Source organism: Vanessa atalanta, chromosome 15 (genome assembly GCF_905147765.1).
Source record: "Vanessa atalanta chromosome 15, ilVanAtal1.2, whole genome shotgun sequence".
Taxonomy (NCBI): domain Eukaryota; kingdom Metazoa; phylum Arthropoda; class Insecta; order Lepidoptera; family Nymphalidae; genus Vanessa; species Vanessa atalanta.
The window spans coordinates 8,716,689-8,732,286 of record NC_061885.1 but is presented as its reverse complement, the minus strand read 5'-3'; the positions used below and the strand labels follow the sequence as shown (position 1 = coordinate 8,732,286).

At 32.1% G+C, this 15,598-nt stretch overlaps 1 protein-coding gene across 2 annotated transcripts in view; it reads left to right on the top strand.

Annotated features, from left to right (window-relative positions):
- The window catches only part of LOC125069130, a 156,044-nt gene extending 144,045 nt beyond the window's left edge, over positions 1 to 11,999 (top strand). For both annotated transcript variants that reach the window (XM_047678510.1, XM_047678509.1), the window contains 8 exons: positions 5,014 to 6,865; positions 6,957 to 9,044; positions 9,115 to 9,392; positions 9,484 to 9,690; positions 9,795 to 10,084; positions 10,208 to 10,319; positions 10,544 to 10,807; positions 11,842 to 11,999. In XM_047678510.1, coding sequence (XP_047534466.1) covers positions 5,014 to 6,865; positions 6,957 to 9,044; positions 9,115 to 9,392; positions 9,484 to 9,690; positions 9,795 to 10,084; positions 10,208 to 10,319; positions 10,544 to 10,807; positions 11,842 to 11,973 — 5,223 coding nt within the window. In that variant the 3' untranslated portion in view covers positions 11,974 to 11,999. The remainder of the gene's footprint in view (positions 1 to 5,013; positions 6,866 to 6,956; positions 9,045 to 9,114; positions 9,393 to 9,483; positions 9,691 to 9,794; positions 10,085 to 10,207; positions 10,320 to 10,543; positions 10,808 to 11,841) is intronic.
- The last annotated feature ends 3,599 nt before the right edge of the window (positions 12,000 to 15,598 follow it).

Sequence of the window (15,598 nt, the reverse complement as noted above, 5' to 3'; positions counted from 1 at the left end):
TTGAAATTGCAGTAAGGTTTTTATTAGGTCATTCGGACTGGCAAAATTGCCACTTAATGATAAGTGGTCACCATTTTCCATAGACATTGGTGCTGTAAAAAATATTAACCATTACATACATCACACCAATGTGCCAGTGTTATATCCTTTGAGCGTGCAGTTACACTGGCTCATTCGCCCTTCAAACCGGAACCCAACAATACTAAGTATTGATGTTTGGCAGTAGAATATCTGATGAGTGGTTAGTACTCTCCCAAATGGGTTTGCACAAATCCCTACCAGCAACTGAAATCGTTTTATTAAGACGATTTTTATAAATCGGAAAAGCAAGTGAACCAATACACAATTAGAATTCTCTTCATGTTTATGAACTATTTTAATTTTATTTAATAATCCCTTACTGTCCAAGCGCTAACTATCTGATATAATTTGTTATCTAAAATTTGTTAAATTTATTAGATAAAATATTAATTTAATATTCTAAGACAAATAAGAGATATTTCAAGTTTTGAATATGAATAAATATTTGCAGGTACGGCGGCGGAATTAATATCGGATCGACGTGTGATTATTTTTATTCAAACTTTCTTTCCGACGTTATTTTTCGAAGCGAATTTTTTTAATTGTACTCCAGCATCCGTTCCAATAACACGTATATCAAATACTCTTGTGTGAAATACACGAATGTTTTCTGCGAACTCATCCCCAAGCTATTTTTTTTTAGAATATCGTTCTAAATATTTAACTGCCATTACTTTGATATTTATTGACGTAGTAGACCATGTTAGTTGACCAAGGTTTGCTAAACGAATGAAACTTCAAAAATACCAGAGTTTACAGGTGGCACTTTTATTGAGCAGACTTTTGTTGCTTCAATTGTATCAAAAGTTTGAACAGATTCTAGTCGCATCCGATTGAATCGAACTAACAATGTGTATCTCATTGTATACGAGATGCAAATATGATAATTGTGAAGTCGCACGTTCAAAACTGGATTACTTTTTCTCACTCTTGGTAAAAAATAATATAATTTAGGGTAAAGGGAGAATGATCAAGTCTTTTAAAAAAGATTGCATACTTTATCATAAAACGCATGCGTCATTTTCAGTTATGTCAGACATCAGACGAACCCTAATCAATGATTCACGGCATAGTGGGTTACCTCTACCCCAAACTATACGTAAACGAAAACACGTTACAAGTTTATTAGTACAAAACTTACGTAATCATCTTTTTAAATACTATATCTCAAACAAAACTGAGTAACTCACACAGAATATCCCAACAAAACATTTACGAAACAAAAAAATTTACAAGCGAATAGCAGTTAAATGAAACCGGTGTAACAATGGGTATCCCAACAAACGAGTGGAACAAAGCGCTTGTTTCCAGCGTGTTCCCGCTTTCGAGCGATTTCCTCGCGTTACGGTAACGCTATGTACCTTCGTAACATACGATATCGCTGTGCGCCGGCATATTTCTCTTTTGACACCTACTTAACCGGTTTCTCGTTTCGAACATCGATTCTCTTGTTTTGTTTCAGACAAGCTTAACTTATATTATTATGTCACAGTGATTTATCGTCTAAAACCGATTATAGTAATTCATTTGTTTGAATTATGAAAGTGCTTTTTAAATTTGTGTTAGAATTTTAACGTATATGACTTTTTTGGAGTTTTAACTTCCTTATTTTAAGTATCTTTTAACATGACTAGAATGATAATTTATGTGATGTTTATTTAGTTATCATAAATTATAAAATAATATTTCAGTTATATTCATGTTACTGACGGTTACGGTCTGTTATTTTAAACTGACATTTTATCAGAATTTGTCAATACGAACATTGCATACATTAAAAAAAAAATCAAGGTTATTTGTCACTGATATGCTAAAAAGATATTTTGGAAAACATTTTAATTATTAAAAGATTGATTAAATTTGTCAAATCATCATCAATTTAAGTCAAATGTTAAATTTATTGGATAACTAAGAAAAATTATAAATATAAATTTCTGAAAAAAGAATTTTAAAATATAAAATTATTGTTTAATTTGTGTACATGAATATGCTTAATATGGAATAGATTTATTTTAAATTCTTGTTAGTCATTTTAATTTTAACGACATTTAGTATCTGAATGGCAGATAATTATAAAAACATTGACCTATTCCTATAGTTGGTCTATGAAAAATATTATCTGTATTTCAAAATCAATTCCTGCAAATACAAAATGCCAAGGAAACAATTTACGTGTTACGAAACGCATACGAGGACATAATTGCAATTTTTATTCGAAATTCAAAATTGTTCCTCTTTTAAAAATTCGTTGAAATTTCTTCGACCATCCAAGCGTTACGTTCGAAATTTGTAACTTTAAAATAGCTAGTACTGTTAGTTAAGCTATTCCAGTAATCCAGCGTGTTTGGATTTTGGAACTAACAAGTAAATATAAGCAGAATAAACATTTTTTTGGATTTTATTTTGTTATGTCATATTCTCTATTTGAATATTTTTTTTTTATGTGTTCGGCCAATTAAACGCGTACATGTCAAAACAGTTCTAGTATTCCTTTAAAAAAAAAAACTATTATAGCCATTAAAGACACTCGATATGAATGTTAGTTAACCCATTGTACTAGCTAATTGAAACTTCGTTATATTAGATACGAGAAGTTAAATCTCTTTTGTCCGGAGTTAAGAAATGAATACGCAAACTTAATTTTCTTTTTATTGAACATACTTATTTCTTAAAACTGAGGACTATCGTGAAGGTTTTACATTTAATATCTAAATAACGTAAATTTATACATACATAACGATTTAAATATTTTTTTATATGTTACGTCTATCGATGACTTGGTAAGACAATCTCGTATTCCGTGACGGCGTCATGATCTCCCATGACCGCGGCACTTAACACTCTCTGTGTGCGTGGCGTGTATACTATTTTCCTTAATAATAATAAAAATAAGTATATCATTAATGTTATGAATATATATTAATTACTTTGATATTCATTTATTGTTTATTTTTCTATACCTACCTATCAATTTTGATATTTCACATCTACCAAGGTAATAATTACAATTCTGAATACAACCTATCACAACTTAATTATTCCGAATATCGAAGCTACTGGGATCGCAAATTTGAGACTTAAATGCAGAGGGATTATCTGATTCCAATCACGAGTCACTAGTGGTCACGTGTTTCATCCGGTCACATCCCGCAGGACAATGTGGCAGTCTAGTTTCATTAGGCCATCTCGCTGTGATCGTTTGACTAGCCTTTGACCTAGGTAGAGTTGATACGGACAACGTGTATCGGATTAAGTTAAACGCGTTGTCTACTGTTCTTAGTTAAACTCGTGATTTCATTTCAATGTTTTGTAATTCATAACGCTGGATTTGAATATTACTTTTCTATAAGTTAAAAGTTTTTTTTTTTTATGGCATTGGTTAGCGGACGAGCATATGGGCCACCTGATGGTAAGTGCTCACCACCGCCCATAGACAAAGGCGCTGTAAGAAATATTAACCATTCCTTACATCACCTAAGCGCCACCAACCTTGGGAACTAAGATGTTATGTCTCTTGTGCCTGTGATTACACTGGCTCACTCACCCTTCTAACCGGAACACAACAATACAGTGTACTGTTATTTGGCGGTAGAATATCTAATGAGTGGGTGGTACCTACCCAGACGGGCTTGCACAAAGCCCTACCACCAAGTAAAGATTGATTAAAATATGGCGAGCACGGATAATTCAGTGGTTAGAACTCGAGAATCCTAACGGAATTGCAGGCTCGAATCCTGGCAAGCAACGTAAATTAAAATGATGGAGTTAATTAAGACAGATATAGTTAAAAAAATCTGGTACTATTTCTGTTTTTGTTATTTTTTTTATAATAAAATTTTTGGATTTATTTAAAATAGTAGTTAAAAATCTATTTTATTCATTAGCTGTTCTACAACGAGTTTATTATTACTAGAAAACATATATATGTAAACGTGAATATATTATTATTAATAAATTTGATGTTCATATGTTTTTCATAGCATTTGAATTTAAAACATGTACGTATTAAATATAAATAATCAAAAAAAAAATTATACCTTTTTATTAATCCCCTCTATAACAATAATAAGTTAATTATTAACAAACAAAACAGAGATATAACGTTACATAAATACAAAAGAATAATAAATACACTCGTATGTACTAAATACATGTTTGTTTGTTAAGGCAGACTATGAGATAAAATTACGACTTATGTTAGAATTGTACGCAAACAATTTGCAAAGAAATAGGTAATCAGGGCATTAAAGGATATTTAAGATTCTAAGCACTCTGCTAATAAATAGGTATGATATCCTATTATTTAATGACATACACCCAGAATGTATAACATCAAAGTACATCAAAGCTATTCATATTGAAGAGTACTGTTATAGAAAATTTAAAATTTATCAATTATATTTTACCAAAATAACTATTATAGTTTGAAATAAAAATAAGATAATAAGACTTCAAGATTTCACATTTGATATAATAAAACACGTGAATTAAAGTCTATCCTATCAAGTTTACGAGTAGCTCACTTCCTCTAAGATCGAGATAATAAACAATAATAAAGGTTTCTTTTAGAAAATATCCAATTAGAGGCGCGAAGTCACAATTGGCAATTGTATCAGTTAGAACAAATACAGGCCATTCTCTTTAAATCAAGAGTTTTCGAAATTCAGACAGGTTTGCTAATCAGATGAAGCACGCACAAAGAGAAGTATTGTAAAACGACAACAAAAACCTTTTGAGTTTTAATTGCTTGAAACTCATTTAACAAGTTATATTATAAGGAAAATCTGGAGCAGCAATTGATAGACATTTTCCTTATACAATTTGATACGGTTACACTGTATTTGTTAAAAACAGTATTAATAAGAAAGTTGAAACTAGTTAATATATATTACGATGTTTATGATATAACTAATGATGACTTTTTTTTTTCAGATATATGAAGCACCCGAAAATACACGTCCGAAAAAATGGTCATCGAAGCTTAAATTAAACACTTCGGGAAGTTCGAAGTCTTCAGAAAAATCTCCCGAAAGCCCATACATGTATGGTACTATTAGCGGGCAAGGTGGATCAGCATTATCCAAATCAATGAAGTATGCAGAAACTTGGCTATATGGGTCAGTAAGGACCCAAACTCCACCAGTTAGACCTAGCGTTTTCTCAGCCTATTCCGATGTCTCTGGACCTGTTTTGATTAGCACACCTCAAAAACCAACTCCACATAACTATGCTGTTATATTATGTTCCTGTCCTGAATACCTTAATGGTACGAAGAAAACCAGCTCAACCAAAGTCAGTATTTGTAAGAAATGCAAAGGATCTCGTTTACCACTAACTATAGCTGAAAGTCCTCGCTTACTAGTAGGTGGAACTGTAAGAGGTCCTCAAGTCAGTCGTGACGCTGGTTTATTAAGAGCTGGTACTGTTCGAGTTCAAAGTAATAAATCCAGGCCTAGTATTTTAAAATCTAACGGTGATACTGATCCTTATGATTTAATGCGAAGGAGTAGGTTAGCTCCTCCTCACGAAACACGTATTGGTAGTCAGTTTTCAACTACAAGATCTCGTGCAAAAAGTATAAGTCCATGTCGAATAAAAACTAAACAACCAAGTCCAGAAACTCTAAACAAAAGCAGGAGTAAATCTGTTAGTAGAGTCAATGAATTATGGATTGATGAAGAAACAAATACAGGTGATAAAAAGAAATCTATACTTTCATGTGACATAAACCCTTATGATTTAGTAAAAGTTGGAAGCACCTCTAAGTCTATGGTTGAAATAGAATTTGATGATTATGGAGATGTTTTTCAAGAAACAAAAAATGGAGGGCGTTCTACAAATAAATCTAAATCTGATACAAATGTTAAAGCTATAAGCGGACAAAGAATTAGAGTTTCGAATGAATCGAAAAATTCTAGTATAGATGAAGTATCAATTTATGATCCTGTTAATTATGATCTCAAAAACTATGACTTTAAATCAAATGATATGTCTACAGCGTTATCTTTACCAAACATTAAAAATGAAAATAATAAATTATCATCGTTAGGTAAAAATAGTAGTAAAAAAACTGTAGGTGCATCCACCACAACTCGTACAAAACAAAAAAGTGTTTCGCCAAAAAGACCACCAAGAAGAGTAAGAAATCCAAAAACAGACGACGATAGTGAAAGTGATAACCAGCGTATACCCGAAAGGATTTTCAATAAAAAAAATATTGAGAATCCCCGTAATACTAAATACAAAAACAGTAATACAGATGCAATCAAATCTATCCTTAAAAAACCAAGAAGCTACGAATTTAACGATGCAAACACGAAGAATGACACTTCAGATGATTCGTTTGAAAGTAAACGAGTTAATTCATCGCAATTTTATATTCCTAAGCCTAAAGACAAGGGTTTGATATCACCTCAAAATAATAATCAAAGAAAGCGGGTTCAGTTTTTAGTTGAAAGTGAGGAAACCAAAGTAATTTATACAGCTGATTTAAATTTACACGATAACGTCATTTCAAAAGAGGTTAAGTCGAATGTAATCATTGAAGTTGAAACTGAAGAAGACGTTGTGGCTGAAGGTGATATTGTAAGCCAGAGCTTAGAAACAGATGAACCGACAGCAATTTGTTCAAGTGAAAACACAGAAATCCAAAATGGACCTAGTATATACGAGGACATGCAAATAAATGTACAACAGATTGAGCAAAATACGGCTGAAAACTTGCAAATAGATTTAGAAAAAGAAAGCATAATTGAAAATGCAAAATCGATAATAAAAAACGAAGGTAAGCTGTTAATATTGTTTTAAATGTTAAAATTATTGTTTTTTTTTTTGTTATAACCTACGTTTTGTATAAATAATGTTTTTTTTTTCAGATAACAACATTCCACGGATTCCTGTTTTACGACGTTCTGAATCGGAAAGACTGGCGTCAACTATATTAATTTCTCCACCAAAGTTTTTGGATACAATGGCTTTAAGAACAAAAACAAAACATGGTCATACCAGTCAAGTTTTTCTTGAATTCGTTAATGAAATTGAGACATCAGTCCAGCAACAAAAAATTCAAGAAGAAAAAGTTGAACCTAATGTTATCACCCAAGACTTTCCGCAGCAGAATGATATTGATACAGGTAATTTGAGTGATAACAGTGAAATAACAAGTAAAGTTTTGAAAAACTTACGTCGTGGGATATCTGGGTCACCAGAACCTCCACCTAGATTGAAATCAAAATCTAAAAAACATAATTACGTCAAAACTAGATTTATTCGTACTAGCTCTTCAAGTTCTACGAGCGATGAATGGTCTGATTCAAATGAAAATGAACAAAAAACAGTTTTGAGGGTAAAACAATTTGATTCTGATGACGCTGATGATCGAAAAGATCTAAAAGATACGTATAAAGTTACAGAACTCGAACCAAGGAAAACATCTATTCAAATAAATGGCAACGAATGTTATTCTACTATGAATGTTAGTAGTGATGTACCAATATATCTATCTTCAGTTGTAGTGAACGATGATTATGGCAATTCCTGCAATACATACCAAACTGGAACAACGGTCACAATAAGTGTTGGTACGCCACAAAATGAAGTACGCAAGTCTAAAAGTCAAATATACATAGGTGCAGTTTTTTCTGGAGACAGTTACAAAAAAGAAGATTCTAATACATACGAAGATTATTATACTGATGACAGATATACAAATTCATATAATAAAAATGATATTTCTTCTATTTTGAATGATCCTGTCGAAGCTGTAAGAAGAAATCTTATACCTCATGTATGTGGAAAAAAAGATAATAGTATTGATAACACATCAGATGGTATCAAGCAATCAGAAAGTGGTAATATAATCACAAAACTTTTTGATGATCCTTTCTTTGCGCATTTGGCAGAAGGCCTAGATTCTGATTTAGTAAAAAAGTTAATAGAAAATTCATTAATAAAACTCCAGGAAACTAAGCATCAAGAAGGGCCAGAAAGTAGTAAAGCAACAATTGAAAAACTTATCGAAAGTTCTCTCATTAACTTAAAAGAAGAAGTAGAAAAAGTCAATAGTAGAATTGAATCTAACGCTAATAATTCAAAACCAAAGCATCCTGTTGAAGAAAAGAAAGAAACAGGAACTCACACATCGGACTGCTTAGAAGAACGTGATGATAAAGGCTGCTCTGCTCCCTATGAAAGTATGGAGTATGAAAGCGGTACGATGGGAGTTTTTTCAGACCTTGAACCAATGTCAGATTGCTATAACGCGTCAGCAAGTGAATTGTCAACTGAAGACGATACAAATTCTACAAGATCAAAATTCTATCAAATGCTGGTAGATGCTGCAATATGTGATATTGAAATTGCCAATAATACCGATGATGATCATCACTATGAATCAATTCGGTTAAACAGTGATCCAATATATGAAGAGATAGGAGATATGCCGCCACCTTTACCGATAAATCCTCCTCCAAATTCTCTATCATTACTAGACGATGAAAAAAGAAGTGGTTCACGTTCTATTTTTGAGGGTGCCTCAAAATACGACATCTTGTCGTACTTAGTAGATGCTAAAGAAAGAGGTATTGACGATGAAGAAACATACATAACCAATTATGGCAATGAAAATGAGTCATCTTCATTACTAAATGAATCTAAAGCAAAAACAGAAAATAATAAAACTCATCATAGCAGTAATACTAGTCAATTGTCACATGCATCTGACTCCAGCGAAGACAATTCCTTAATAATAAATCAAGAAACTATTGAAAAGGCTATTGTCTGTAAGAAGCCTTCTGCTGAAATTGAAAGAAATGACTCAGGAGTGGGTTCAGAAACAAGTAAATCATCGCGAAGTAGATTACAAGGAAAGATTACGCCTGGCAATACTATAAATGATAAAAATACACCGATACATTTATGCGAAGATTGCGATACTGCTGTGGATACTCAAATTACCGAGCAAGGTAGGATCATGAAAGAAAATAAAATATAAATTTAATTTGTATATTATTAATGTTTCGTATTTTTTTTCAGGTACTATTTATGCTCCATTAGTTTGTCGAAAATGTTCCAAGAAAAGAACCGAAAGAAAAGAAATTATTACTGAAATTGTTGAAACTGAAGAAAAATACGGACGTGACTTACAAATAATTCTTGAAGAATTTTATAAACCAATGTTAGTGGCTGGTCTACTTACACAAGAACAATTGAGTGCTATATTTTTGAATGTCGAAGAGTTGATTGAAAACAATCAAGTACTGTCAGAAAAATTAAGAGATGCACTTGAAATTGCTGTGGAACAAGGAGATGAGGTATACATCATTATTAAATTTGTATTGACCATTAAAAAATAATTGGAAATTTTGCAGTATATTTACTGTTTAATGATTGGTATTGTTTCAGGACTTACTGACGGTTAACGTTGGAAAGATTCTCTTGGAGTGTTCAGGCATGCTGACAGCTTTTCAGTCGTACTGTGTAAAACAAGCAGGTGCCGCATTACTTCTAGCTGGTCTTGAGAAGGAGAAGGAACTCTTAAGGATATTCTTACGCGTCTCGCAAATGGAAAATGCGGTCCTGAGAAGAATGAATCTTAACTCTTTCCTCATGGTAAAGTTTTTAGTATTAAATTCATCAGATTTTTATTACCGTTGTATTTTAAATATAATATTATGAAATATATAATATATTTTTATTTCAATATTAACTAATAGGTTCCGGTTCAACGCGTGACAAAATATCCGCTCCTTCTCTCGCGACTCTATCGTGCAACACCCACTTGTGCCTCAGAAAGAGAGGACGTGAAAGGTGCTCAACGCTGCGTAGAATGCAGACTTGAAGAAATCAATGCAGCGGCCGCCGCAGCAGCAGCTGCTGCTAGGGATGTTCCTCTCTGGCGAAGACTTGCAGCTGCAAGACGAACAGCCCATGATCTACACGTCGCAGATATACGATTAAGGAAAATGGCTGTTGATGTACTGGATTGGAATCACGATGATGCTAGGCAAGTCAATAACTTAATATCATTCAATGTACTCCGATAAGTATAGAATTTTAGAGAATATGATAAATATTGGATTTAGAAATGTACGTTGGAATTGTTTTTTTATTAAGTTTATAATTCTAGGTTTGCAATGGAGGGCAGGTTGCTGTTTACACAACCCAACGATAACAACTGGCGAAAGGGTCGCACAATCAAGTTGATGCCGATCAATGCCCTTTTGGTAACTAATGGAAAGGTACCTTTCAGTTTTATTGATTTTCTCTGTTATTTTATGTTTTTCATGTATGTACAGTAAGTCTTATAGTAGAAAATAATTAATGTTTAATAATTTCAATATTTTGGCATTATTAATATGTCATTTTTATCATAAAGTTTTTCAGTCATTTGATTTACAGTATAAATAAGTAATAATAAACATATAAAAGGTGCTCGATATAATTCGTTCAATTCGGGTTTCAGCCAACGATCGCACATAAAACGAACGAAATACGGGAAACGAGAGAAGCAAGAGATCGAGAGGCGAGGGAACGAGAGGGCGATGCTCTCTTTGCACGCAGCGGAGTGAGAGAGGCTGCTCTCCTCCTAGTTAGAGAGAAAGCAGGAAGATACACGTTGCAGAGAGAGCCTCTTTTCTTAGACCGCTGCGTGGTCGCCGCTGATCATGAACCGGAACACTTTTTCGAGGTCCACGAGATAACGACAAAGGATTCTTTTATATTTAAGGTTAATTTAATTTAATATCTATTAATTAAATGAAATATAGTTTAGGATGGCTTAATAATATAATTATAATTACGAAAATAGGATATACATATATTATTATTTCTCTAAGCAATGTATCTAACTTATTAAATGCGGCACAGTTAATAAGTTAGATACCTTAAAGTACAATATAAAAAAAATATTTACCGACCTATTTTTATAAACAGTTTCTTTTAATATTTCGTGTAATAATAATTTAATATTTCCTGTAATTATTAAATATAACCGCAATATATTGTATTTGAATTTGTTGTCCGGTGACCTTTGCTTTTACAATTCCATTAGATTAAACCTAAAAGCTGTACGTCCATGCTCTATCTGCCATTAGTGCATCGTAGAGCCGTAGTCAGCAGCTCCCTGCAATATATTTAGTACAAGCCATTGAACTCTATTTACGATGGTACACGTCGCTTTATTTGGCACGCGATATTTTTGTTACATTATTGTGGTTTTCGTCTGTGTATTGATGTAAAATTTCGTGTAAACACAGCGACAACTAGATATAAATGTTTTAGTACTTTTCAATGTTATAAAGATTGGTTTTATATTTCTTAGTAGTAGTGGGCTTTGTGCAAACAGTAATACTTAGTATTGTATTTGAAGGGTAAGTAAGCCAGTGTAAAGGCTATCACTTCTTAGTTAGGATATCACTTCTTAGTTCCAAGGTTGAGGGCGCTTTGGCGATTCAAGGGATGGTCAATATTTCTTATAGCGTAAAATCCTATAGCCAGATCAGGTGGATCATTTGCAAGCCTACCTACCTATTTTTAAATAAAAATAGTTCAGTTAGTTTGTTTTCCAAATCAAGTAAGCAAAAAGTGAATTATATACGTATTGATTAGTTATTTGAATTTTCTAATTCCCTTTGAATAAGTTGGTTTAAATTTTAATTAGGAATGGGTTTAAAATAATAATAATCTTAGATTAAAATAGTATTTTAAACAAATCTTTTATTTTACGTCTTATTCATTTGTAATTCATTTTATATTTTGCAGGCAGAAGAAAGCACGCGCACCCGCACGTGGTATCGCCAACTGCAGTATCACGCGCAAGGCGCAGGCGCGTGGCGAAAGCGTCGAAACGCACTAGCGAACATTATGATAAACCCGATGCTTACTAGAAACTAGACTAAGGCCGGTACCATACATTCGCGCAAAAAATCGTGCATACTACTATTATCTAATAAACATGCGAAGGAAATGATAAGAATTATGCTTGGATTTTATGTTCTATCGTAGGTGACTTAGCGAATCTTCGTCAAACATAGTCGAATGTCTGGGATCGGAGTATTACTAACAATAACGGTACTTAAACCCGCCTCGAAACACGAAATTGCATTTGATTCGTTTATATTAAAATTAGAAATGTCATATTTTCCCCGATCGTATATATATATATCAGAAATTTAATTATTTTTTCGGTCTTAAATTTTGTTGAAAATTATGTTTTCATATTATGTATAAGTTTTCCAGAATCTATGTACACATCTATACAGCGACCTGTCATAAAAAGTGCCACAGATAATAAAATAACCACATATTGATTTAATCAATTTTATTTTTCGAATAACGTTTACATTTTTTTAATTAAATAGCTTAAAAGTAGATTTGGTTGGTTTATGTAAAAAAAAAATAGTTGTATCATCTACAATAATTGTTTCATGTTTTTTTTCTTTTGGTTTTAGTGTAAATAAAGCAATGCCACTAGCTTAGACTTAGCTTATACCAAAACATAGTTATTTCGATAAAACATTCGCTGCCTTTAATTTTAACACTAGACCTTAAAAATTCTAAACGTAAAAAAAAAAAAAACTAAAAATCATTTTATTTGTAAATAGTTAACTTTAATAGCTGTGATATCCCGACATTTATCGAAAAAAAAACAATGTATTTTTTTTTGAACTCTGTAATTATTTTAAAGGTTAACTGTTGAAAAATAATAATATCAAGATAAATTTCCTGACTAGTCTTAAGGAAAATCATGTAGCAATTAATTGGTTTATAAGTAAATATATAAATTGATATTTATTGTATGTATTTTAATGTAATTATCTTAAAATATTCTATGTAAATGTAGATTAGATCGTTTTCGCCTTTAAAAGTTATTTTATTTGTTAATTATTAGAAAAGACGTGGAAATAAATTAATTAATAAAATAATAACATTTTGTTTTATTCAACTCTTAGATGGGTTTGTAAATGGATTATAATTCTCGCTCATTATACATATAAAACATCTAAGTGATGACGATATTATTCCGATCGATTGTGCGTTTTTGGCACCCGGATAGGACACAGGACATACTCGTATACAGTACACGACTGTTTGCCCAAATACAAATGTATTCCTTATTAAACTGTTATAATCTGATAGCACGAAAAATCAAACTCGACTGAACAATTTCACGGACAAGGCTAAAAGGCAAAGGAGTATAACACTAATTTTCAGACGCTAGGCTCCACAAGTCAGACTTTTTCGACAGAAACACGCAATAATAGATAAAATATGTAATCTTAAGTACTTCCTGACTTATAAAGGATATAAACAATGCAGCAAATGGACTATACACACCTCTATATATGTATAAGGCATATTAGTCTACAGGCGTGCATTAAAACGAGTGTCAAATCCAAAAGACCATGAAATTTTCAGGACATTTTAACAGAACAAAATAAAGGCATAATTATGACTTCGAAATCCGTAAAGGCGCTTCGCACTTACGCAAATGAAACCCTTAATGATATCGATATTGCTAGGTTCAATGTTAGAATGGTTGAACGAATTGCCGCTGATTTTAACAAGACAATTTTGCTTGTATATTGCGTAACCATTTTACGAAAGCATTTATTTGTTTAATTATAACGCTAACGGCAATTTCTACAAAGGTGTTTTACCAAATCGCTTAGAACATTTAAAACAACTTGAGTAACACTGATTATAGTCGTGTTTAAGGTAATGTGCCATTTGGCTATTGGCAGTGAAACTGCCGTATCTTCTAAATATTATCGATCGATAAATCGTGTCTAAATATTTGCTTATTCTATATTTTTAGTATATTTTTTGAGAATAAAATATAATTATATACACCTGCACTCAGTGGTGGATTTGCCAACAGGCTGAGAAGATTTAAGAGCCTAGGGTGCAAGAATTTGAGGGATGGCAACGGATGCAATATTTTTCTTAAATAGAAATCCGTAAACAGAAAAAAAATATTAAGATGAAGTCTTTAAGAGATTTTTTCAATTCACTTGTAAATGCAAGATAATTGAACTATTATTTGTGCAATTACAAAACTGAAACGAGGCATTCAGAAACTGAAAATTGAGAGTAGGTGCGGCATAAAATCCATGTTTTCCAAGCCATATGGGTGACAAATTTTCCAAGTATTAGTTATTGATCCGCTACTTGTTTAAATATTGATAGATATATTGCAAATAGGCGTAACTAGCATTTGATAATACCGCGTATTTGACAAATGTAGCCATATTTAAATTTCGCGGAAATTGTACGGCCATATGCACCAGCTACCTTTTACCAGTTGCGTTCTTCCAAATTTGAAAGTTCGTCGAAAGCATTAAAATAGGCTTGTTTCCACTAATAATAAATCGGATGGCTTTGAGTTTCTAATGATTAACCATGATAATTAGTAAATAAAAAAACAACTTTTCTACAAAAATAATAAAAGATTAATTATATTTTTGGAAAATAAAATCGACAAAATGAGGCATTTAATCACGTGACATTAAACACCAATCAGAGTTGCGTGACGTCACACCTCGCGAAACAAGCGCGGAACGCTACGTTGTTGCTATCAATTATCATTATGGCAGATAAACTGGGGGTACTACTTGGTTCTGGATCTTTCAAACACTCTGCGATTATTGACAAACTTTGTTTTTTCAACATATATCTTCTTGGCATTCGAACTTCGTTGGTATACAACCTGGTTTCATGCGCACTTGTGTCTTTACCCATAATATGATACTCTGTATAATTAGTCATATCATTTGGCAACTAAAAACATAAGAAGAGTTTGAATTATTACATTTTATAAAACGAAAATAATATTTTAACTCAAACAAATTATAAAGTCCTATTCTAGTCCTAACATTTTATCGGTTATGTGTAATATATTATATTTGCTAAATTCATTTCTTTTACGATACATTTATAACTAGATATATAAAGTTGTATTTAATACTTACATCGAAATGATCTTCACAGAAATAAATTGTGGAATTAGTTGACAAAATAAGAGCATCTTGCCTCCATGCCATTTTTAAGCACTTTATTCGTATTTATTTATTGTTTGGTACGTATATGAATAATTTGTCTGGCGTTTTTATTATTGTACTTTCACATTGGGGCACCATACAGTATTTATAATACGAGGAATTCATTATTTATTAAAAAACACAATTGACTGTCATACACAAACACGGCTGTTTCGCGAGGTGTGACGTCATTCAAGACGCCATGACAGTCTTGGCCTTTTTCGCGGTCAATTTCAAGTTCATTTCTAAAAACTCAAAATACTAACATAAAAAACCTATTTTTCTTAAAATAGTATATTTTTGGGGTGAAATAGATGCTAAGCTATAGTTTTAAACTAATTTCCAAATTTTGTCAACTAGCCTATTGTCTCAGAGGAATACTGCGTATTTAATATACTACGAATATTATTCAAGTAGCTAATTTGTCTAACTTAGTACTTTTTATACGTTTGACAATTGGGAGCTATTGATAGTTGAGG